At 42.8% G+C, this 26988-nt stretch overlaps 1 protein-coding gene across 3 annotated transcripts; it reads right to left on the bottom strand.

The window, feature by feature from the left end:
- Positions 1 to 12333: 12333 nt before the first annotated feature.
- mbip (MAP3K12 binding inhibitory protein 1) lies at positions 12334 to 25746 on the bottom strand. Of its 3 annotated transcripts, none has more exons than XM_052486491.1 (9): positions 25649 to 25746; positions 24909 to 25028; positions 21688 to 21909; positions 20915 to 21011; positions 20366 to 20431; positions 17315 to 17488; positions 17057 to 17151; positions 14088 to 14126; positions 12334 to 13886 (listed from the first exon to the last, which is right to left on the bottom strand). In XM_052486491.1, the coding sequence occupies exons 1-9, from the start codon at positions 25658 to 25660 to the stop codon at positions 13776 to 13778; spliced, it is 936 nt and encodes a 311-aa protein (XP_052342451.1). In that variant the 5' UTR covers positions 25661 to 25746; the 3' UTR covers positions 12334 to 13775. The 3 variants fall into 3 exon arrangements, with proteins under 3 accessions (XP_052342451.1, XP_035597943.2, XP_052342450.1); XM_035742050.2 differs by having other exon boundaries at positions 25533 to 25720; XM_052486490.1 differs by having other exon boundaries at positions 13794 to 13886; positions 17043 to 17151; positions 25533 to 25722.
- Between the last annotated feature and the right edge of the window lie 1242 nt (positions 25747 to 26988).

Here is a 26988-nt window from a genome sequence, read left to right as displayed (position 1 = left end):
ATCTAAACATAGCTTTTTTTTGTGTGTCAGCAATTAGACATTGTTCTAAGGTGGGGCTAGTTACCCCCTAGTACCCTGCTGTACAACTAAACTCCTACTACTACCCCACCACTATTATGTAATACCCAATCTATCCATAAGGGGGTGGGGTCACACCAAAGTGCCACCACCATGCAGTGACCTTATCCCAGAAGAAAGCTGCACATTTAGGTAGCCTGGGAACGGGATGATCAAAGAAGGATACTAGCAACCTCCATAATAACTATGCCTATTTGTAAGTGATAGTGGAAACTAAAACATAGATATTACAAAAGTACACTTTTGTTCCCTTCCCTGTTCTACTTCTAAATTCCCTCCCTCTTCTGCTCTGGCCTGCTGTTTTAGCTAGCCTTTATCCAGGCAGAGTTGCAAAAAGGGGCTCTGGTAGCATTGTTCAATTGAACCTTGAGAGGGTCAGAGGTCAAGAATATGATCAAGCACATCATCGGTGGTCTGAGATGAGGCTCTGGAAACTCTGTCTATATGCAGTAACATTTCATCAGGATCGTTTTTGAGCTCTGTGTGTTTCCATACGTGCATTTCTTGTCATATTTCATCCGTCTTGTGTGTTGTGACCATTTTGTAAAATGCGCTTTAAAATCGAATAAGCTTAAACCTTTGATGTCTGTAACCACGTTTCCACAGTTCCAGAGTCCTACCGTATAAAAAATGGCTGAGGGCTGTAATGGAAACAGGTAGTTTCGGTACAATTATATAAATGCTAACAGATCATTTATTTGTTCGACATGGTGGTAAAATGAATTATGCAAGAAATGGTTTTAGGCACAAATATTAATATAATAATAATAATATCATATCGAAGTAAACTTGGAGTCACGTGATGATATGGTGTGTTGTCCTCCCACTATGACTCGGTGAAACCATGTAGTTTATTAGGCTACAGATAAAATCAAAGATGATGAACTTACCAGGGCGGTAATGCTCGTTTCCAATAAATATCTAGGGTCTTATCCTGGTTACATGATGCTCAGTGTTTGACTGCAGTTTGACAAATCCAAATATTCTAGCTCTTTTCCATAATAATTCCATAATAATCTCATCGTGTAGACTAGCCTACCTGCACTGTATCTGCAAGCTGTTGGCTACAGAGAGCATGGGCCAAGACCAGAGTAGGAACGTTTGTTACGTAAACGCAACAGTTTGTGACAAAACTATCTGTAGAGTTGAAAATACGATGGAAACACACTGAACTTTAGTTTTTATAAAGTACATGAAAACTTAAGAGAAAAAGTATATTTTGTGTACTAAGTCATCATGTATTGACTTTTATCCGATGGGTGGATACACGACGCTGGTTCGAAAATGCGCTTATTTTCTTCATGCCGATTTTAGATTATTTGCATGAAAATCTGTCGCCAATTGGATGGAAATCTCGTTTATGTGTGACAGTGTGTGTGTGCATACTTGCGGACATGTATGTGCATATGTGTGCGACGTGTGTCTCTCTGTGTGTGTGTGTAGAACGCACATCTCTCTCTGTCTACCCTCTGTGCACCTTACCAGGCAGCTCATGGCCTCCTCCTTTCATTGCTAAGAAACCCTCTATTCTGTGGTATTAATCAGAGCTGAGGCTCCGGGAGGCCAGCCAAGCCTCTCATCCTCCTCATTCATCCTTACAGGGCTGCTGCTCTGCTCTGCTCTCTCTCCTCTCATCCACAGACGTGGTAATTAACCATCAGACCACAGATGGGATCGATTTTTACCCTACCTTCCCCCTCCGTCTCGTCTCTCTCTTTCGCTCTCGGTTCTCGGTCTCTCTCTCACTCACTCTTTGTTGCGTTCTCTCTCTCCTCTTCCTCTCTCTCTCTCTCTCTCTCTCCTCTTACTCTCTCTCTCTCTCTCTCTCTTGCTCTTCCTCTTTCCCTCTGTGCAGCTTCTTTTCCTACACCCTTCTCCTCTCATACACAAGTCCCATAATTGCACTGGAACTGTGCCAGCCAGTCTCAGACTACAGGCCCCTCACCTGCCCCTCACCTCTTCCTCGCCCCCCTGCCCTCCCCCACCTCTTTGCTCCCCCCCTGCCCCTCCTCAGTCCTATCTCCTCCCTCTCTGTTTTTCCCTCACCACCTTTTCCTTACCTCTCCCCTCAGCCCCTCTCCCCCCTCAGTCTGTCGTCTCATCTGCTCCATACGTTATTAGTGGCAGAGCCATTGCGGATTAACTAAAGAGACAAGAGATTGATTTCTGTGTCTGTCGATACAGTGGCAAGAAAAAGTATGTGAACCCTTTGGAATTATTTGGACTTCTGCATATATTGGTCCTAAAATGTGATCTGATCTTCATCTAAGTCACAACAATAGACAAACACGGTCTGCTTAAACTAATAACACACAAACAGTTATATGTTTTCATGTCTTCATTGAACACACCGTATAAACATTCACAGTGCAGGGTGGGAAAAGTATGTGAACCCTTGGATTTAATAACTGGCTGAACCTTCTTTGGCAGCAATAACCTCAACCAAACATTTTCTGTGGTTGCGGATTAGACCTGCATAACGGTCAGGATAAATTTTGGACCATTCCTCTTTACAAAACTTTTTCAGTTCAGCAATATTCTTGGGATGTCTGGTGTAAACCGCTCTCTTGAGGTCATGCCTCAGCATCTCAATCGGGTTGAGGTCAAGACTCTGACTGGACCACTCCAGAAGACGTATTTTCTTCTGTTAAAGTCATTCTGTTGTTGATTGACTTATTTGTTTTGGGTCGTTGTACTGTTGCATCACCCAACTTCTGTTGAGCTTCAATTGGCAGACAGTTAGCCTTACATTCTCCAGCATAATGTCTTGATAAAGTTGGGAATTCATTTTTCCGTCGATGATAGCAAGCTCTCCAGGCCCTGAGGCAGCAAAGCAACCCCAAACCATGATGCTCCCACCACCATACTTTACAGTGGGGACGATGTTTTGATGTTGGTGTGCTGTGCTTTTTTTTTTCTCCACACATAGCGTTGCGTGTTCCTTCCAAACAAGTCAACTGTAGTTTCATCTGTCCACAGAATATTTTGCCAGTTCCGCTGTGGAACATCCAGATGCTCTTTTGCGAACTTCAGACGCGCAGCAATGGATTTTTTCGGAGAGCCGTGGCTTCTTCCATGGTGCCCTTCCATGAACAACAATTCTTAATTTTGGGTCTTCTGAGATCTCTTTTGTTTGAGGCACGGCTCACATCAGGCAATGCCTCTTGTGAATAGCAAACTCCAATTTTGTGAGTGTTTTTTTACAGGGCAGGGCAGCTCTTACCAACTTCTCCAATCTCGTCTAATTGATTGGGCTCCAGGTTAGCTGACTCCTGACTCCAATTAGCTTGTGGAGAAGTCATTAGCCTAGGGGGTCACATACTTTATCCAACCTACACTGTGAATGTTTAAATGATGTATTCAATATAGACAAGAAAAATACAATAATTTGTGTGTTATTAGTTTAAGCACACTGAGTTTGCCTATTGATGTGACTTAGATGAAGATCAGATCTAATTTGATCCAGATGATTCCAAAGGGTTCATATAGTACAATTGAAGGTGTGTGTGTGCGTGCGTGCGTGAAATCAAATTCAAAATAAAAAATTGAATCAAAGTTTATTGGTCGGGTACACAGATGTTAACGCAGGTGCAGTGAAATGCTTGTGTTTCCAGCTCCAACAGTGCAGTAATATCTAGCAATACAAAAATACACATATTGTCCAGAAAAATAATGAATTCAGCAGTATTCAATGACTATGTACATAGGGCAGCAGTCTCTAAGGTGCAGGGTTGAGTACCGGGTGGTAGCCGGCTACAACAGTGTCTAAAGTTCAGAGCAGGGTACTGAGCGGAGGCTGGCTGGAGGTGACTGTTTAACAGTCTAATGGCTTGGAGATAGAAGCTGTTTCTCAATCTCTCGGTCCCAGCTTTGACGCACCTGTTCTCTAATAATAGAGAGAGAGACTGATTTCAAGGATTTGAAAGGGATGCATGCGTAGGTGAGTTTGTGTGTGGGTGTCCTGAAGTGTATATGCATGTCTGTACGAGAGGGTTTGAGACGAGGGTTTGAGACGAGGGTTTGCTAATTTGCTATGTGAAACCCCACATGAGCCTCTGCTCTTGCTCTCTTTCAACAAAGTCATATGTTCACTTATTTCAATGCCTTCTCTCTACTGTACTTTATTCTAGAGGGGGAAAGAACGATTTCTGTGACATTTTAATCTCAAATTCTAATCTATCAGAACAATTGTCACTATAAATAACCCAGTTTTGTGTAAAGTGGCCTCTATTTCACCACTCTGTGTAAAAAGCCTTCCATTTGTTATTGACAGTGCTGTGTGTGTGTGTGTGTGTGTGTGTGTGTGTGTGTGTGTGTGTGTGTGTGTGTGTGTGTGTGTGTGTGTGTGTGTGTGTGTTGCTAGTGATAGCGTGGCTCCGGCATGGCTATATACTGTGTGTCAGCGAGTTTACAGTGGTAGTGGCTTGGCTGGGAGATTAACATCTATGTCAGAGATAGCTAGCATGTGCATTTGTTGTGGGGGAGAAAGTGTGTGTATGCATGTGCGTGGGGGTAGATGGGGAGAAAAGTAAGAGAGGAGAGTGGAGTTCTCTTCAGGACTGTACTGCCTGCCTGTCTGTTTGTAATCACGGGCCTCCATCTACATGGCGCAAGAGGCAGTGTCAGCTGGGCACCCTATATCCTATATAGTGCACTACTTTTGATCAGGGCCCATAGGGCTCTAATCAAAAGTAGTGGGCTACATAGAGAATAGGGGGGACTCTCCTCAATGCTCAAAGGGTGACCTGTAAACGGTGGCAGTTATTTCCATAAGAGTGTCTATCCCAGATTGCTGACCTAATGGTAGTATTTGTGCCAATGTGTTTTGTATGTCTGTATGCTAAGATTACAGTGCGAGGCATTGTGGTTTTCTGAATGATTTCTGAATGATTTCTTTGGGTTGTCAGATAAGTATTAGTTACACCAGAAAGGCTAATTGTGTTATCCATCTTGTGTGTAATGGTTAGTGCCACGGTGGGGAAGCCACATCTTCTCATTCCATAACCAAGGAGACCGTATATTAACTGTAAATTCTTTATAGAAATAAACTGTGTCCACAATATTTTCCAAAATGTGTACATATTGTGATTTCTCGTCTATTTGTTAAACTGTGAAACCAATAGTTAAAATCATCTTTGTGTGTGAACAGGTGCATAGCACTAGTGTAGTATTATGGCTGCTGGTGTGTGTTCTGGGGTATGGTATGGTCTGTGTGTGTGTGAACAGGTGCATAGCACTAGTGTAGTATTATGGCTGCTGGTGTGTGTTCTGGGGTATGGTATGGTCTGTGTGTGTGTGAACAGGTGCATAGCACTAGTGTAGTACATATGGCTGCTGGTTTGTGTTCTGGGGTATGGTCTGTGTGTGTGTGTGTGTGTGTGTGTGTGTTTGAACATTGTGTAGGTAGTGGCCCGTCAGTATACATCCCTCTCTAAGGGCCCAGCTGTCAGCCCAGCCCAGCCATACCGCCATAGCAGCAGTCTCGGAGAGTGAGACCTCATTGTGGTGTGATTTCCTCCTTCTCCTAGCAGATGGAGTGTTTTTGTCGCAGTGAGGCGAGGCGAGGCGAAGAGAGCGAGGCCACTGTGATTGCCTCTTGGACAGCGGTGTCAGCCGAGGATAATGCCGCTGCCGCCCTCCCAGGAACAGAACAGGATCAACACAATCCAATTTCTTTTTCTTCAACCAAAATGGAATAATTTTACAGTGAAAACCCTGGTTGTCTGGGCTGGAGGTCGGTATCTTACCACAGAGAGAGAGAGAGAGAGAGAAAATGATATATATATATATATATACCAGAGTTAAAAAACAACCATTATGACAAAAATTGGGGAAAAGATATGGGTCATCAGCTTCACCCCGACGCCCAACAAAATAGCACCAACTACCACTTATCACAAACAGAAGGAATCTTTAAGCATCAATCATTTGACTCCTCGGCTGGCTGTGGCCTGGCATCTATAGCCTCAGGAAGATAAACCATAGTCAAGAAACAACCATTATGGCAAGAATTGGGAGAGCCAATTGCCGTTCAAATTCACCCTCATGCCCCGCCAAACTAGCAACCACCAGAAACAACACCGGTGTAATCTAAACAGAAATGTTTGGCTACAGAGATGTGTTCAACTTCAGCACCCCACCAAACTACCACAAAACACACAGGAGGACTTCAAATATATGTTGCTGCCACAGGCTCTGAGGGTTCAATGGAATGGGGATAAAGGCTAGCAATCTCCCAAAACAGACAGTCAATGCACTTCAAAACAACAGATGAAAGATGAGGCTGAAAGATTAGAGATTGAGAGTGTGGGGGGTGTGGGGGAGGGGGATTTATAGGGACTCCATAAGAACAGCCAGTGGTGGGAGTAGTGTAGCTAGTAGTGGGTAACCTGATCTGTAGAATCACAATGACCCTTCAGCAAAGTGTACTGCCTGCCCACCTGAGTGAGGGTGACTAGCCGGCTGGCTGTCCTTACCTTTCCAAAGGGTTGAGAGCATCTTGTAGGAAAAAGGGGGGCTAAGAATGATTTGGAGAGCTGTGACATCTTGTGACTCCATATTCTTGCATCACGGCCAGGTAGAGGACTCTCCTGGCTGTGACCTGCTTTTCCACTCTCTTCCCCTCTCTTACCACAGATATGTGCTGTACCATGAGCAATTCAGTCAATGTCCAGCACGTGCAGATGTTATGGAAAGTGTGACTTCAAGTATTACAGTGTGAAGAATGAATTGTACATGTAGATGACCACCAGGGCCTATATATAGTGCAGTATATAGTAGAATGAACAGAGACAGGTGAGAGAGGATTACGGAGGGGAGTGAATGAGGTGAGGGGAACGGTTGCTGTCAAACGGGGGGTTGGGAGGTTGGGTGATGGAGGTTGGGGGTTAAAAACACTCCAGGCCACTCTGGAACATCTAAAACGAGATAGAAAGTATGTAGAAATTATAATGGGCCTATACGTTTTCAAATAACTGCCCTTTTTCTTGACCTGCAAATTGCTTTTAATTAACAAATTGACCTGGAAAAAATCTGGACGGCCCTCGGCTGAATTTTGAATTCCCAATGTGGCCCTGGAGCCAAAATGATTGCCCACCCCTGCACTAGGCTGTGTCTGGTACAATGAATTGGGGAGGGGGTTGGTCGGGACTAAGTCTCTCATCAGCATCCAGCTCAGGTGCTGGGCCCATGCACTAACTATGCCCTGACTTGATTGTAATTGCCTGAATTCGGTTCCCGCTGATCCATCCTGGCAATATCACAGGCACATGTTGACTGGGGGCTGCAGCAGCAGGCAGAGAGGACCACAAGGAGCAGCTGGCTGGCTGGCTGGCTGGCTGGCTCTCTCCACCCCCCACCACCCCAGTGGGTCAGGTCAGAGGTGTAAGCTCCTCTCAGTATGTGTGATTTAAAACAAAAGATGTACAACAAACTGTACACACATTCACATACAAAGTGATGATGCTGTGTGTATAGGTATTTGGTACAGCATCTATAGCGGCATCAGATGTATTTAATACAGATCATCTGAATGGCAAGCATTGCCGTGCTATCTGTTTAGAAGTTTAGTTTGTTCAATTCAATCTTCAATGCTCTCGAAGACTATTAGATTGTGAGGCAGTTGAGAGGCATGAACACATTCACAGCAGCAATACACATCATGGGAGGTTATGTCCTTGCTCTGACAATGGCTTTGGGAATGAAAATGGGTCAATGTCCATAAAGAGAAATTCCTATTAAACTCTCTAGGCAGCCTTAACGCTGTGCAATGAACTGTTGGAGCATCAATTATGGTTAACACGTTTTGGAAACTGAAATATAGTAAAGTAATCATTTTTGCACACTGCATGCATATAAACCCTTCTACACTTAAAATAAAGATAACTCGTTCTATCATTGAGTGGTTTGAACAATGGTTATTTGGTCATCTTTTGTCTTTATGTGTCATTTGTGAGTGAGTGGCAGCTGTGAATGAATATCCCCCCGATCCACAAAAAGTCCCCCAAAAAAATGATGAATCCACATAGCGATGACAGAATTGGACGTGACATTGGATTTGGTTCTGTAGGTTTCTTTCCCCTTACAGGCATGGCTGTGGAACGTGGTTCCTTTGAGCCGGGTCCTGATCAACAGGGTTAACTTTTCGAAGTAGTCCCTCGTGCTGCACTCCACACCCTGTGATAATAGTTCCTAGCACGTAATGAAGACCCGGCTGGTAACCAACAGGTGGTCCTTTTAAAGACCCAGATCCTGCAGCACTCAGGACCCCAGGAAAAAAAAACCTGCCATGGCAAAATGTGTCAGAATCTAATGTTCTGCAGAATGAAAAGGCTGTTTTCTCCCCTTTGTCCCCGGCCAGAGATTCAGCCTTGTTCCTCATTGTTCAGGACACAAACGAGCAACAGTCTTTTTTTGACACGGAGCCGCGGGCTGAATGACGACTGGAGCTGACTAGTCACATGAAAAACCTTTCTCTATGGAGGGTCCGAGCCCATTAAGAGTTGGGGAGTTATGAATGGCTATGAATAACTCCTCCCTGGCCTTGATATCATGTAGGGAGACCTTGACACAAGACAAGCATAAACCTCCCAGGCTTTTAACAAGGTTCCCAGATAGACAATCACAGAACTAGAAATAGTCCGAGAGAGGGAGAGGGAGAGATTGACAGGCAAACAGAGACAGGGAGGGAGCATTGCGTCGGTGTGGAAGTGGCTCTGTAGTCTTCTAGAAGGCCATACTGTGCTCACCCACCCATGGACTAATAGGCTATTTACTGACACTAACGTTGTTGACTTTATTCCTTATTGAACCAAACATGGTGGTACAATTCAAATCCATGTATGTAATTCCGCGGTGGCTCTTGCTCCTAATTGCAGCTCATTGAGTGGCAAAGTAAAATAACGTGTTTGAGCTGTGCATTGTTGTTGAAGGTCACGTCATCACCTGGCGAAAAACCAGGGCGTGAGGGAAGGGAACGAGATCAGTTCAAATATTCTGGAGCCGGACTGGAGCATGGCGGCCGCTAAAATGTTGTGTTGTGTTCACTGTATTCCTTCAAGTAAAGATAACGGGATATTTAGCAATGTAGCAGTGTAGCCCGCCATCACCTCCCCCTTGGTCTGTATGCTCAGTTCAATACCTTCATCATGGGTGGATCTATCTCAGCTCGACAGACAGGGGATGTCCCAAATGGCACCCTATTCCCTATATAGCGCACTACTTTTGACCAGGGTCCTACGGCCCATATAGGGAATAGGGTGCCATTTGAGACACAAGCCATGCCTTCTGATAATCCCTTTGTCCACGTCCAAAATCCATTTGTTACACTCAGACCAATCATTTGTCATTAACCCTTATAAGGGTTCCGTATCTAAGACAAAGGAACCACAGGGGAACAATGCAGAGACCCCCTGTTCACATTGTGACCGCAATACAGCGACCGCCTGTTCACATTGTCAGTGCTCAAGTGCCTCCCTTAGTGCCGTGTGGGCCTTGTGCCCAGAAAGTTCAGATGAATGAGAGAATAAAAGACTGGGGGAGAGACCAGAACAAGTGAGGAACACCTGAAAAGGACTGAGAGGAAAAGGTCCCCCCCCCCATTTCCACAGTAAGAATATTATGTGACTGAACAAGGCAGAAACAAAAGGACATTTTCCTTTTGTGCTCAGAGACCTCTCCGTCAATCAATGTCGAGACGCCACCGGAGAATTCATAGAACGTTGATGTGCCATTTTACTGCGAGGAAATGTCAAATAAGAGTGAGAAAAGAAGGATTACTCTGCAATTAGATGATTTAAAGTCTCCAAGAAATGTGGAATGAAATGTGAAAGCTTTTTGATACCCAATCATTGTAAACCATAGATCCATTTTGTAGATGAAATGACAATCAATAGCAATTCTATATCAGGTGTTTAAAACGTCTAGTCGTGTGGCTGTGAGCATTAATCTAGCTTTCACACATCAATTTATGCCTACACAGATACACAGAGCAATTTCCTTAACTGCTGTGTGTGTGTGTGTGTGTGTGTGTGTGTGTGTGTGTGTGTGTGCGTGTGTGCGTGTGTGCGCGTGTGTGTGTGTGTGTGTGTGTGCGCGTGCTGTGTGTGCGCGCGTGAGTGAGGACTCAGAGCCTGATGCATTGTACGGTGCAGACAGAGATCTAGTAATCAGGTAATTTGTTGTAATGATAGAAATCATGGTGATCATCAACCTCACAGCAAAGCAGACAGCTGAATCATGTGCACTCTGACACACCCCAATTACACACTCACTGAGAAACTCAATACACTTGTACACATACACTCAGGGCCAGTTCCAGGCATAAGTGACATATTCGGTAGCTCAGGGCCCCCGACCACTAGGGGGCCCCCGACCCAGTTTAGGATTTCAGTCGGGGTCTCAACTATTGAGAGTAAGAATAGTACAACACAGCAGGTGCAATTTCAAAATGTGATTGTGCATCATCAGAATTGCAGTATATTGCTTAGGGCCCCCAGAAGGCTAGACCCGGCCCTGCATACACATGCATGCAGACACACAACTGAATAGACTTGTGTACACACACATATGCACAACTTAATACAGTTGTACATACATACATACATACATACATACATACATACATACATAAACTCAGCAACTGCGTTGATTTTCAGCAAACTTAACATGTGTAAATATTTGTATGAAGACTCAACAACTGAGACATAAACTGAACAAGTTCCACAGAACAAGTTCTCCTCCTCACGGACTGCACCAGATTTGCCAGTTCATGTTGTGAGATGTTACCCCACTCTTCCACCAAGGCACCTGCAAGTTCCCGGACATTTTCCGGGGGGAATGGCCTGAGCACTCACCCTTCGATCCAACAGGTCCCAGACGTGCTCAATGGGATTGAGATCCGGGCTCTTCGCTGGCCATGGCAGAACACTGACATTCCTGTCTTGCAGGAAATCACGCACAGAACGAGCAGTATGGCTGGTGGCATTATCATGCTGGAGGGTCATGTCAGGATGAGCCTGCAGGAAGGGTACCACATGAGGGAGGAGGATGTGTTCCCTGCATAACGCACAGCGTTGAGATTGCCTGCAATGACAACAAGCTCAGTTCGATGATGCTGTGACACACCGCCCCAGACCATGATGGACCCTCCACCTCCAAATCGATCCCGCTCCAGAGTACCGGCCTCGGTGTAGCGCTCATTCATTCGACGATAAACGCAAATCCAACCATCAACCCTGGTAAGACAAAACTGAAACTCGTCAGTGAAGAGCACTTTTTGTCAGTCCTGTCTGGTCTAGCGACGGTGGAATTGTGCCCATAGACGACGTTGTTGCCGATGATGTCTGGTGAGGACCTGCCTTACAACAGGCCTACAAGCTCTCAGTTCAGCCTCTCTCAGCCTATTGCAGACAGTCTGAGCACTGATGGAGTGATTGTGCATTCCTGGTGTAACTCGGGCAGTTGTTGCCATCCTGTACCTGTCCCGCAGGTGTGATGTTCGGATGTACCGATCCTGTGCAGGTGTTGTTACACGTGGTCTGCTACTGCGAGGACGATCAGCTGTCTGTCTCCCTGTAGCACTGTCTTAGGCGTCTCACAGTACAGACATTGCAATTCATTGCCCTGGCCACATCTGCAGTCCTCATGCCTCCTTGCAGCATGCCTAAGGCACGTTCACACAGATGAGCAGGGACCCTGGGCACCTTTGTTTTGGTGTTTTCAGAGTCAATAGAAAGGCCTCTTTAGTGTCCTAATTTTTCATAACTGTGACCTTAATTGCCTACCGTCTGTAAGCTGTTAGTCTTAACGACCGTTTCACAGGTGCATGTTCATTAATTGTTTATGGTGCACCCTTTTACAATGAAGATCTGTGAAGTGATTTGGATTTTTACAAATTATCTTTGAAAAAGATAGGGTCCTGAAAAGCACTACTCAATTCCTAACTACAAACTACTGTACTTTAAATGTTCTGTTGGAAAGTTCACTGAACAGAGCATGCAGGCTGTAGTGGCCCCCTGCCAAGTCATTTCCTGGATTTGCTGATTTCCCACTGTCACCCTTTAATATGAATTACCTCACGTAGTTAAATTTAAACCTCTTCAGTTGTGTACAATTTAGAAAAGGAATTAATTGCGATCTGATTAGCTGTGTGCATGACTAACACTGTTCATGTACAATGTGTGTGTGTGTGTGTCTAACAGTTCATAGTGAGTGTGTGATTAGAACCCTGAGTCAAAGTCTACTTCAACAGGTTCGCCCAATGAAAAAGAGAATTTATTTACAAAAACATCAACGTTAAAACTTTGCAACACAACAGCAAAAAGGAGGAAGAATCAACGCTGAATCAAGTTAGATCAATGTCTGAAGCCATGTCTGCAACATCACAATGAGCATAGTATTCTCCATAACAGAACAATCATATAATAGTAGCATGTAACATTTCTAAAAAAAACAACAACGCATCTCTCTCTCATGTGGCCAAAACACAACAGCATGCGCCACTGGGCAAAATACACAGGTAGGCTATGCTAGTTTATTTACTCCATCTGCTCTAAAATTAATTCACCGTACATCATTCAAAACAACACTGTAGACTACTTTGAAAAAAAACACACTGTATAACTCAAGATCTAAATGCATATCCCCATTTTTGTCTTGCAGTAATGTTATGCTACGCTATTATATCAAACTCTGTCGAATATTATCATTATGCGATCTTGCCGACGCGGTTTCAGCTTTGATCCAACTTTATTAAATGAGCACCATTCACCCGAGTAGCCTGTTCTCTGTGCGTAAAGTAGAGAATATATACATGCGCAGAAGCTTCAGGAAGCTCCGGAACTTTGAGTGGGGCAGACTATAGATCCCGAAAAACACGGGAGCCGCAGAGCCACATCATGCTAGAAAGATACACACACACACTTGAATTCTCCAGTAGTTTCATGGAGTGCAACAAAACCAAGACCTTCAGCTCAGGACACACAGAATTAGGAATAGAATACCAGAATGGACATTAACCTTCTTATGATAGGATAAAGGTCAGCCATCTTGGTCAGGGAGTTGGTCAACCATGGTTAGTCAGTGCTGTGATTCATAAAATATTAATTCAAATAATTTATTTGTGATGTTGGTCAGCTAGCTAGCCAGACAGTTTTAGGGGAATGATTTCATTCATTTTCTAATTAATTAAAAACGGCCAATATCCCAACATTCCATTAGACAATGCAGTCAATCCACAGCCACACACTGGTTGAAATCAGCTGATGATAGGACTTAGACAAGTTGTAAATGCAACAAGTACTGACATTGTATCATATAATAGCACTCGCAGCTTTCCAAGAAAACATCAATTTAGACATTTATGGTATCCTTCAATTGGTATAAAACTGTATTTATAATTATATGACAATATTTTCAGTTGATAATTGTATTAAACAATTTCTGATATATCACATGCATTAGTTTTATTTTCCCCGAATAAGTAAAAATCCATATTGCGCCTCTACTGCCACTCATTCCGATTAGCCTGGTGTGGATTTCTCCCTGACCCATATGGCTGTATGATACACACAGCATTCAGCCGTGTGTAAGGGTGGATATCTACACCTCAAGGTTAAAGTCTCTCATCTCTTCCTCTAGTCTGTTGCCCATAATGGTGGGTACGTGTCAAGGTCATAGGTCAAAACGGTTGGGGGGGGTCAGAGTGGACACTCGGTGTCGTACTCTACCGGCCCAAATTCCCCCATCCTCTTCAGCAAGGCTGCTTTGACAGCACTGATCTTCACATCCAGCTCCGACAGACTGCAGACCTGCCAACATGGGAGATAAGAACAATCACAGTCAACAAAAGCAAGTACAAGTATAAGCACATACGCGCGCACTAAAATCAGTGTCACCTTAAACTGCTGGTTGTCCACGGACCGGAGGTTGAGAAACACTGCTTTGAACTTGAATGTAATGAAAGGAGGAAAGGTACGAGACAAGTGATAAGGTATGATAACACATCTCACCTGAGACATTGATGTCTTTGGTCGCTTGTGTAGGTAACTCTGGAAGAACACGGGAGATGAGAGGTTAGAATGTTGAGGTAACTCAGAGAGAGCTGAGACAAAAAGAGGTTCAGTAACTTTGAGAGAACTCGAAGAGTTAGGAGGTTAGCCACTGGCAACATTCCTGCCGTGCACAGGGTCAGACAGACTGAACAAATATTATCCATCCATTCAAGATGCACTATGCAGAAATCTCTACACCATTTCCTGGTTGCTAAAAATTCTAAAATCGTTCGTATAATTTCAGTTTGTGTGACAAAACAAGCAAGTAGAGAATCATTGTACCATCTAAACAGTTTCCATAACCAAAAATATTATATTTTCAACTGTTGGAAGCTGGTGTACAAAAATGGAAAGCATAGAAATAATAGACTTGCTTTTAATGTGACTGACAGATCTAGAACTCCCATTACTATGTGAATTTGGTCAGGTCGTCCAAAAACGTACATATTGTAGCTTTAAAATTAGCCCCGAGAGCTACTTGTTCTTTTTTACGTCAATACACCGACCTCAGAAAATACCTTCTATTTCTGGAAATGGCACCATCTAATAGCTTTCAGAATAAAAAAATTACTAAAATCAACCAGCTGTGTCTTCATTTTCTGGTGACAAAAATACATTCTGCAAGAAGGCTAACAGTGCAAGTATATTACTCATATGAAGAATCTCCATGAAAAATTCAGTTCTTTAGTCATTTCAGAACTAGCAGACTAAAAAGGGACAGGAATGAGAGTACAAAAACATGGCCTTCCCACCCTCAACCCAACCATGAAAGTATTTTAATGCACTGCAGCAGTCTGCTATGTAACATACAGTACTGTAAATCTAAAGACTTGGGCAATGACTTAGCTAAACCACTGATAGAAAGCCACTGCATTCCAATTTAAGCGTTTATTAGTGACCAAATCTGGAATTTTCAACCACTATATGAGTACGAGCAGGGCCTAAAATTAACTTCCTGGTCCACCAACCACAGTGCCAGGTAAAATACAAATCTACCAGCCACTCAGATTTTTTTTTAACCAGAGAACATTTTTCCACCCCCTGTAAAATTACACCAACAAAACACAAAAAGAGGAGAGCATGCTGCAATGCGTTGTAATGTTTCTAAAACAATACAAATGTATTACTAGTAAGAAGTAATGTGGTATATTGTTTAATTTAATATATTTTGTGGCCAGAGTCTTTTACCAAAATATCACAGATGAGACAACAATGTTCACCTGCCCCTTTAAGAGTGAGAGGTTACCGTGGTAACGCTGCTCCAGTCTGCCTTTGAGATTGAGTCTGATTAGTAGCAGTTTTTTATCTTCCCTAGCAGTTGAAACTCAAACTGAAAAACAACCTAGCTTGTGAACAAAACAATGTAAATAGACAAGAAACACATTGACAAAGTCTCACTTAAGTAGACTTTCATTTCAAGTAAATAATCTTTCACTCAGCTCTTCATGTGCGCAAAGCCCCAATCTAGGAAGTGTTGCAGCGCGAGATGGTATAGGCTATATAGAATTCGTAGTTCTTTGACTTTGTGCGATTAATTTACCAGCTATGAAACAAAGCAACAAAGTCAGTTTGTCAAATTTCTGCCCTGCTAGAGTTGCCCCGGTTAACTGTAAGTGCTGTTATTGTAAGGTGGAAACGTCTAGGAGCAACAACGGCTCAGCGGCGAAGTGGTAGGCCACACAAGCTCACAGAACCCGGACCGCCGAGTGCTGAAGCACATAGCATGTTGAAATTGTGCTATAACAATAACTGTTAGTCTGGAGCTTCATGAAATGGGTTTCCATGGCTGAGCAGCCACACACAAGCCTTAGATCATCATGTTTAATGCCAAGCATTGGCTGGAGTGGTATAAAGTTTGCTGATATAGGACTCTGGAGCAGTGGAAACACATTCGCTGGAGTGATGAATCACACGTCACCATCTGGCAGTCCGATGGACAAATCTGGTTTGGCGGATGTCAGGAAAAAACGCTACCTGCCCCAATGCATAGTACCATCGAAACACCTTAGGGATGAATTGGAACGCCGATTGCGATCCAGGCAAAATCGCCCAACATCAGTGCTGACCTCACTAATGCTCTTGTGGCTGAATGGAAGCAAGTCCCAACATCTAGTGGAAAGCCTTCCCAGAAGAGTGGAGACTGTTTCAGCAGCAAATGTTCAACGAGCAGGTGTCCACATACATTTGTAGTGTACTTTGAAAACAGTTACTGCAGCATTTATGTTACTATAAAATGTGATCATAGTTGACCATTTTAATTCACAAAATGCGAGTGAAATGTGTGCACTGTGGAGCCCCGACCGACCACCCACCAACGTGGCTGGTGAAATAGACATCTTATACCCACCAATGGAAAAATCTACCCACATTTGGCAGGTGTTAATGTTAGGCCCTGGGTATGAATGTTAAAGACGAGATTATAGACTCACTGGGCCGCTACTGAGGAAACATCTCCCCTCCTCCACCCTCAGAAACCTGCTCACTGTGTACTTCCAAACTATTTGCAGAAATTGCTTAAACAGTGGCACTTGGAATAAAAAAAAGATCAGCTCAGTTTATTCAAAAAGACTCTCTCAACCCCCAGTTCTCTGTGCACACACACACACACACACACACACCCTAAAGGACATGGAGAGCAGCACGCTCTTAGAACCGGCACGTCAAGCCAAGAGAAGGGAGAGATAAGAGTCATGCAGAAACTCGAGCGCTCTTATTCAGCTAACTTTGATAGGCTAAATTATGACATGGATGATATATTCTGAACTGAAGAGGAAGAAATACCCCACTTCTCATAATCACGGCATAAGGACTCTTTATGAATACTAACATGGAGAAATACTAACGCGCAAGTAGACGCACGCATGTCCGCACGCACACACAAAAAAATAAGTGGATGTGTTAAAATCTTTCTACCATATTAAACTCACAGACTGGAAGTACTCCGGGGAAAGTCCCTCCAACTCCAGGATCCGATCTTCAAGCTTCTTCAGCCTCTGGTACACACTTAAAGGCACTGGACCCTCTGGAAAAGAAAGGTTTGTGTGGCTGATAGGAATATTAGAGTATAAGACCAGAATTCCTAAAAGTCAAGTGTCAGAAATGGAAAGGAATACAAATGTTTGGGTAAAGAGAGACATGCAACGACCACAATATGGCCGATGCCACATCTTGTTTAACCTCTTCACCTGTTGGGAGCTTTAGGTGTGTCTCGATGTTGTGCAGGCGTTCCTCTATGGCTGGATTCCCACAGTCTCTAGACACCATGGCCCTCTGCTGCTCCTCAGCCTCCCCCAAGGCACCTCCTCCTAACCCTCCCCCTCTACGAGTCTGAGGCCCGTAGGTGTTCACCACACGAGTCACTGCACAGACAAGGCATACAGACAATAGAAACCCATTAAATGTCACAAGCAAAGTAAAGAAACATACCAGGGTTGTTTCATCGGAATGAGTCCCTTTTACATCCCTTTGATATTTTAAGTAGAAATTGTGCACCTACATTGGATTTTAAAAGCCTGTTATTTTAAAATGTAGTGGCCTTTAATATAGAGCACATGGAAAAATCAATATATATGAATAAAGACTAGCTATTGTGCCCAAAATTCAGCAGTTTTCACAAAGCCCTAGTTCTTTTGTTGCTGTGACAAAGTCATTTCTGAAGATTTTGTTTTATTTTAAATGTGATTAGTGATGCAGGTTTAAAGGTTTAAAAAAGATAAACCTTTTAATATGGTGAAAGTATTCGTTGTTAAAGGGCGACCGCACTTCCTGATTTGGCCTCGTCTTTCATCATTGCTCATTAAGAAATGCTAGCGCCTGTGAATAAAGGCAAACGAGAGCTGTCTTGGGGGTGTGGTTTGATGTGCGTGTTTCTTGGGTTTGTCTTTGTCATTCAGTCACAAAAAAAAGGACAGTAGCTCCCCAGTTCGCATTTAATTTTCTTTACTGAAAGCAAGCTGGTAACATGCATCAAACATGTTGTCAGCTTTGCTTAGTTATGAGCTAGCTAGCCTAGTACAGGGGTAGGCAACCCTGGCCCAGGACCACATGTTTTTGATTTAATCGACCTGGAAGACCAGGTGTGTTGAAAGAATCATCTAGAATGTCATTGTATGCTGTAGGGTTAAGAATTCCCTTCGCTGGAATTGAGGGATCCTAGCCTGAACCATGAAAAACAGCCACAGACCATTATTCCTCCTCCAACAAACTTTACAGTTGGCACTACGCATTGGTGCTGGTAGCGTTCTCCTGGCATCTGCCAAACCCAGAGTCGTCCGTCGGACTGCCAGATGGTGAAGCGTGATGCATCACTCCAGAGAATGAGTCCACTGCTCCAGAGTCCAATGGCGGCAAGCTTTATACCACTCCAGCAGAGACTTGGCATTGCGGCTGCTCGGCCATGGAAACCATTTCATGAAGCTCCCAACAAACAGTTATTGTGCTGACGTTGCTTCCAGAGGCAGTTTGGAACACTGTAGTGAGTCTTGTAACAGAGGACAGACAATTTTAACATGCAATGCTGTGTGCTTGATTTTATACACCTGTCAGCAACAGGAGTGGCTGCAGATTGTCCAGTTGTGTGGTCCAGTGCTGCTAAGAAAGACCTAGTTAAGCTGCAGCTGGCCCAGAACAGAACAGAGCACATTTCTCAAATAAATAGCAAACCTTGTTTCAAGGTAAAGCAACACCTCACCTCTCCCCTAGATAGTGTGTGTGTGTGTGTGTGTGTGTGCCTTTTTTTAATGAATGTAGTTGTGTCTGAGCTGTTCTTGTCTAATGATGTTCTGTATTATGTCATTCTGTATGATGTTTCATGTTTTGTGTGGTGTGGACCCCAGGGAGAGTAGCTGCTGCGTTTGCAACAGCTAAATGGGGATCCTAAAAAAATACCAAAATAGTCAAATCCACTAACTAGAAGTCCACATACTTCTGCATATATAGTGTATATGAAGTGGGTAAAAAAAAACAGTATGTAAACATAATTAAAGTGACCCGTGGTCCGTGTTCAGGTTGAGGGTCATGGCTCCTAACAAACCCCCCTGGCCAGAAGATACTATCGTCAATAGGCGCTAAAGGTAGTTAGCGTCTATGAATGGGGTAGGGCATGTACTACCCACGTCTTGTCTTGGGAAGAGGTTCCAGTGGGCGAGTTTGTTTCGCCTCGGTGGGGTCTGCTCACTACCTTAAGAGGACCAATGGAATGGTCCTCTTAAGGCAGTGTTTCCCAACCCTGGTCCTCCAGTACCCCCAACAGTACACCGTTTCGTTGTAGCCCTGGACTAACACACCTCATTCAACTCATTGAGGGCTTGATGATTAGTTGACAAGTTGGATCAGGTGTGCTTGTCCTCCAGGGTTACAATAGAAATGTGAACTTTGGGGGATACTCGGGGACCAGGGTTGGGAAAAACTGTGCTAAGGAGAGGTCTCCTATGTCTGCCGAGGGGCACTGTGCCATGCAAAGCGAACTCACCCAGTCTTTTCCCAGAAAACACAGTGACATCACGCGTTAATAGGCAAAATGAGGCATGAATTGTTGACATAACTGTAATCCAAACCATCAAGTCATAACACAGTCACTTACCACACTCCATTTTGGACGAGACTGACTTTATAAAACAAAATTATCATATTTACACTTTGTAGTCAATTCTAATACTATAATTAATGTTTCTGACTCATATCAATGCCTCATAGGCCCTTTAAAACCAGAGAAGATGGTTCCAAGGGGCAGTTGATCATTACATTTTTTTTTCTAAAGAAACATTGAACATCTAATTGTCAAATCATAGTGTAAAAGCAAGTTAGCTGGTTCTACTCTTTCTGGCCATTTTCTGGTGTATCGTGGTGGAAAACAGTGGGTCAAACATAACATGTCGATAGACAGGCTAGACATTTTTTTTACAATGTACATTTCTTTGTGAAACTTGCATTCAATTGCTCCTCCCTGTTGCAAACAACAAGCTTCCATTCCCCCCGTCACAAGGGGATTAATGACTGGCAACGCTGGTACTTTATTTGGCACTTAATAGGAAATTACTACAGTCATTTATTTAACTTGATGGTAATACATGTTTTTTTTTTGTTAATAATGTTAAATTTAGGTAACTAATTTATTATTATTATTTTAATCAAGTTACACTACGCAAAAGGGACTAATTTCTTTGAACGACCCACCAATAAACATAAAAAAATAACATAAGAAAACTATGTTTAAACTTAAAGCAGAATGCTCTTACCTTTAACATGACTTTTGAAGCCTGGGTAGGGTGTGAATACTGCATCGGTTCTGGCACAGCTGTCTTCTACATCATAGCAAAAGAGAACCGTTTATATTAATCAGCACAAAATATATATTTTACCTTTGAAATATCAATTTTGTGGATAATTAACTGATGCATCCGTTTAAAATTAAATGGACTGTCCTTGTGACACGGTCACTTCGGTTACCCTCATTTCTGTTACCAATATTTCTGTTCCGGTCATTACTGTTAATTGTCATTTGTATTGCTGTCATTTCACACCATCTATTTCTGAAGAAAAACAACAACTTGTACCTTCTGTTCAAAGAAAGCTGGATTTATTTTGAGGCCAGCTGAGGAGGGTGTTAGCTACTTCAGGCCCACTATTATAACAGTTCAGTCTGACCTCTTGCCTCTCTGGCTGTGGAAATCAGCCCTCTCCAAACATTGGCAATCTGTGCACGGCCCCCCCCCCCACTCCACCAGCTCTCACACACACACACACACACACACACGCCTCTCCCCACACCTCACTCAGATTCTTACCCTGATTGCAGTCGATCACGTTGCAGAACTCCCTCACGTTGTTTTCATTGATCTCCAGCTGCTTTCGCTCTATAAATGCAGATATCCTCCTATCAATCTATAGTAGTAGAGGAGACAGTTGGAGATGTGACACAGGCTGGATTAAAGAGCCATTGATATCAAATGACAGTCGAGTTTTGTTTACATCATGGTAATAAAGGCAGGGGCAAGCAAAGCGATATGAGACTAGCGCTCACATCCAAACAGCACGTGAAATGTACTCAGATTCAGAATACCCCATCACAATTGCTTTGCCATTTCTAAAAATGACAAAGTACTACAAAATACTGTTTATTTGGCTACAAAAATAAATACACAATGAAATACAACAGGCCTCGGCATCCTCTTGTCCTTCATCCACATGCAATCTCTCTAGAGTAATGAGCATCCACTTCATAATATATCAAGGGCCTGGCCCTCTCGCAAAGCCCTCCTGCTACTGCCACCACACCAGTCAGCGACCACACACACTCCCACGTTCCCTGACTGCAGCACTCTGAAGGAGCCCTTATTCTGTGCTAAACTGGCTTATCATCAGGTCCTGATCAAGCATTTGATTCACTACTATGTTATTGCAAAGTGTGCAGCACACTCGGAGGCAATTACTTATGGAGTATTCATTGGCTTTAGCAGAGAATAGGAAACAGTATTGAAAACACTGCCGTATAAACCGCAGCATCAGTACAGCTGAGCGGAGTTGACCAATGACCAAACAGAAGCTACAGTCAACTCACCTCGGATTTGTTGGCTCTGATCTGAATGCTGAGGTCATCAACCTGCAACTTGCCCTCCTCCTCTACCTCTGGCCGGGTTGGCTGAGCTGCAGGTAGAATGGGTGGCGAGTCTATGGTCATCTCATCAGAAGAGAGTGTGCTAGTGGTTTCATCCTTGTTGCTCTTTGAAGACGAGGACTGGTCTTCTGCCTCCACCAGGACCCTCAGGTTGTCTGAAACTGACTGTTGAGGAGGATTAAAGGCAGGTTATGGGGAGAGACGGTGAAGTCCCCGTCAACATACACTTTCTACATCCATTAACGAATACGACAAAGAATTAAAACTCACAAAAAAAAACATGAAAATGCAACAATTTATTTTTTATTTAACTCTAGAGCAGTGGTTCCCAAACTTTTTATAGTCCCATAACCCTTCAAACATTCAACCTCCAGCTGCGTACCCCCTCTAGCGACAGGGTCAGCGCACTCGCAAATGTTTTTTTTTTTACCATCCTGACACACACATTATACAATATAGTTATTAAACATAAGAATGAGTGTGAGTTTTTCACAACCCGGCTCGTGGGAAGTGACAAAGAGCTCTTATAGGACCAGGGCACAAATAATAATATGTAAATAATTTAGCTCTTTATTTAGCCATCTTACATACAAAACCTTATTTGGTCATTGACAATTGTGAATAACTCACCACAGGTTAATGAGAAGGGTGTGCTTGAAAGGATGCACGTAACTCCGCAATGTTGGGTTGTATTGGAGAGAGTCGCAGTCTTAAATCATGCCTCACACACAGTCTGTGCCTGTATTTGAGTTTCGTGCTAGGGAGGGCCGAGAATCCACTCTCACATAGGTACGTGGTTGCAAAGAGCATCAGTGACTTAACAACAGTGCAATTTGCCAAGGCAGGATACTCTGAGCGCAGCCCAATCTAGAAAATCTGGCAGTGGCTTCTGATTAAATTCAATTTTCACAGAACTGCTTGCTGCAATTTCGATGAGGTTCTCTTGTTCAGATATGGGTAAATGGACTGGAGTCGGGGCATGAAAGGGATAACGAATCCAGTTATTTACGTCATCCGTTTCGGGAAATTACCTGCGTAATTGCGCACCCAACTCACTCAGGTGCTTCGATATATCACATTTGACATTGTCTGTAAGTTTGAGTTAATTTGCACACACACACAAAAAAAAAATCATACAATGGAAAGACCTGTGTGTTGTCTTTGTTAATGCAGACAGAAGAACGCCAACTTCTTTATCATAGCCTCAATTTTGTCCAGCACATTGAATATAGTTGCGGAGAGTCCCTGTGATCCTAGATTCAGATCATTCAGGTGAGAAAAAACATCACCCAGATAGGCCAGTCACGTGAGAAACTCGTCATCATGCAAGTGGTCAGACAAGTGAAAATTATGGTCAGTAAAGCAAACTTAAAGCTTGTCTCTCAATTCCAAACAACGTGTCAATACTTTGCCCCTTGATAACCAGCGCTTTTCTGTATGTTGTAAAAGCGTTACATGGTCGCTGCCCATATCATTGCATAGTGCAGAAAATACACGACAGTTAAGGGGCCTTGCTTTAACAAAGTTAACCATTTTCACTGTAGTGTCACAAACATCTTTCAAGCTGTCAGGCATTCCTTTGGCAGCAAGAGCCTCTCGGTGGATGCTGCAGTGTACCCGAGTAGCATCGGGAGAAACCGCTTGCACGTGGGTTATCACTCTACCATGTCTCCCTCTCATAGCTTTTGGGCCATTAGTAAAGATACAAACAAATCTTGATGACCAAAGTCCATTTGATGTCACGAAGCTGTCCAGTACTTAAAATATCCTCTCCTGTTGTCCTTGTTTCCAGTGGTTTGCAGAAGAGGATGCCTTCATTAATTGACCCCCATAAACTTAAACAACATATACCAGGAGCTGTGCCAGGCCTTTTGACAGGTCTGTTGACTCATCCAGCTGTAACGCATAGAATTCAATGGCTTGTATGCGAAGCAGTAACTGTTTCGAAACATCTCCTGCCATGTCACTGATGCGTCGTGAAACAGTGTTGTTTGATGAAGATATTGTCTGTATAGTTTTTTCGGCCTTTCCCCCCAACATTATCCCAGCCATATCCATGGCAGCAGGAAGAATTAAGTCCTACACAATAGTTTGTGGTTTGCCTGTCCTAGACACTCGGTAGCTCACCATATAAGACTATTCTAGACCCTTCTTATTAATGGTATCTGTTGCATTTATACATGTCTTACTACTCAAAAGTCATCTTAATTCTCGCTCAAAAAACTCCCGTGGCTTATTTTTCATACTGGAATGTTTTGTTTCTAAATGTCTACGCAAGAGTGAAGGTTTCATTGAGTTGTGAGATAGTACTTTTGCACACATATAACACACTGTGGCTGAGGAAAGGCACTACTCCCAATATAAGTGAACCCAAAATCAATGTAGTTCTCATCATATTTGCGCCTCTTTGATGGTCCAACGTCCCTGTCTGTTGTTCGGTGCTTTCCCGGGTAAGGGGCAGTAGCTCTTTGGCTGTATCAGATTCACTACTATCAGTGTCCATGCAAGCTGGGCTAACAACAAATGTAGAATTACTGATGCGCTCATGGAAGCAGAAAAACTTGTGTCATCGACAGGTGCAGGTGTAGTACTGCTGGTATTAGCAGTACTACCAGTAGAGCTGGTATGTGTCTATGGACGTGTGCCATACTTTAAAAAAAACATTTATCAATTTTTTAGCAAACAGAATCAGCAGCAGCTACGTTTGGCTACATGGGACTGTTAGTGGAATTCCCACGAGAGAGTAATGGTTAATATAATCGGATGTTAATTATTTGACTAGGCTACCTGTATTTAACATTATGTTGTTATTTTGCTGAACACTAGATGGTTTAATTTTATTTTTGGCAGTGAAGCAAGGCTACTCAGGCGAGAAAACAACATCTCCCAAATGCATAGCCCCGTTGGAAAATATAATTGGACTATTTGATAATGTGAAACATTTATTTTTTAATAAAAATATTTTACTTTTTTAAATGTATTTTTAAATGTGAATCACATTTGATTTGGAATACCCCAGTTTGGGAATACTTGCTCTAGAGTAAAGAACCAAATTAAAAATGTAATAAATACTGAAAGTAGTGTTGCATATCCATCCTTAATTTTCGACATGACACCACTGTGCACCTGTCAGCACATCGTTGTGAGACTGTAGTGTAGTCTACCTGTAGTTTGGAGATGTGTTGCTGAAGACAGGTGAACACATGACGAGTAGGTTGAAGAGATGACACATCCACTGCTTCTAAGCTGGCGCTGATTTTCAGTGCAGCTTCACCCAATTTCAGCTTGAAATGAAAAATAGTTACAAAATAAATCATTGAAACTTGGTCAGAACCTGGACTAAGAGTAGTTAAGCCTCCATTTGAGCTATACTAAGTCTACAAACTATATTATTTCCAGGGCTATATGAACCGGGGTAAAGAAAACACGCAAAGGCTGTTAATACAAACGAGGGCTATTATTTGTTACTTTGCTCCACGCGGCAGTTGTCAGTAAGATATTTTTGATTGCTACTTTGTCGCATTCAGCCTGCTAGATAAAGGAGGAAGGAGCCGATCTGTAATCAGTGCAAAAGCAAGCGAGTAGTCGTAGCCTACTGTGCTGCAACACAAACTATTCTTGCAACATTGTACCATTTAGCGTGCGATTGCATGCGACAAAGGATATTTGACCAATTCCTCCTATTTGATAAGAACAGACATGCAGCATGCACATCTCGTGGACATCTCTCGCTGTGATCGAAGCAATTATAGCTGAATTAGATTGTACAAAAGCATTAGTATACCAACCTCACTCCCGAAGTCTGTGAGCAGATTCAAAAGAATTAACATACTGTCTCTGTAGCTTGATATTTCCTTGCAAGAAGACGTTATGGCAACATTTCCCCTTTGTTTATCGCACACACCGTTTTCGTCATTCAACTTCATCCTGTCCGCCATTGCATTTCCGCGTCTCAAGCACAGTGCTCAGTGATTGGTTAAGAAACGGTCCCTCCAATACCGGAAGTGTTATTACGTTGCCCCTGCAAAGCAATAAATGGATGGTGCAACAAGTTGGCCATAGTATAAACAAAATGAGAAAAAATCGATGTTATGCACATACTCGCTCCAAGATGGTATAGCAGTTCAGACGTCTTTTGTCCTCGTCTTGTCCCGTATATATTTACAACTTTCTTCGCATACCTTTTTACTATATAATTGACTGTATGTTTGTTTTACTCCATGTGCAACTCTGTGTCGTTGTATGTGTCAAACTGCTTTGCTTTATCTTGGCCAGGTCGCAATTGTAAATGAGAACTTGTTCTCAACTTGCCTACCTGGTTAAATAAAGGTGAAAAAAAAATAATAAATAAATAATATATATAAACTCCATATATACCTCCACTATCTTTGTAGCGAAAATATAACTATTGAATAGAATCAGTCTTTCAGAATTATCAGAAGGTAGGCCTACTCAAGGTGAAAAGTCAGATACCGCTAACAAAGTGAACCAACGACCTGGTTCGTCAAACATTCCAGAACCAGTAGGAGCACTTCAGAACAATGATTTAACTTGCATCATATATGAATCGGTACTCAAAACTAAAGTCCTAAATATTTGACTAAAACATTAACATTTAACTTTTATGTCCCACAATCAAATGGGGCCTGTATTAGTAGCAAGGACCTGGCAATCAAATAATAGCCTCATTTCACATTGCATTGGTTTATGGAGCTTTTTTTGTGTTTTAACAAGTTTTTTTTAATTGAATCACAAAATATTTGATGTACACAGTTTTGCCATTACAATTTCCCAAACGGGTTCATTTTGTGTATTAATCTCCAATCTGAAGATAGTATATTATGGAGACACACTGCAGTACTTTCTTTATTGAAATGAGTTGAATTTGTGAATTGCATTATTCCCAGGAATTTACAAATAGTATTTTTTTAACCTTCACCATAATCCTGTCTCGAGGTCTACGGACAATTCTTTCAACCTCATGGCTTGGTTTTTGCTCTGACATGCACTGTCAACTGTGGGACCTTATATAGACATGTGTGTGTCTTTCCAACTCATGTCCAATCAATTGGATTTACCACAGGTGGACTCCAATCAAGTTGTAGAAACATCTCAAGGATGATCAATGGAAACAGGATGCACCTGAGCTCAATAGGTTTTTAAAAATGTAATCACAAAACATTTGATGTACACAGTTTTGCTTTGACGATTTCAAAAACGGGTTCATTTGGTTTATTCATCTCC

Source organism: Oncorhynchus keta, chromosome 29 (genome assembly GCF_023373465.1).
Source record: "Oncorhynchus keta strain PuntledgeMale-10-30-2019 chromosome 29, Oket_V2, whole genome shotgun sequence".
Lineage (NCBI taxonomy): Eukaryota > Metazoa > Chordata > Actinopteri > Salmoniformes > Salmonidae > Oncorhynchus > Oncorhynchus keta.
Note: the sequence above shows the minus strand (reverse complement) of the source record. Positions and strands in the feature narration are given on the sequence as shown.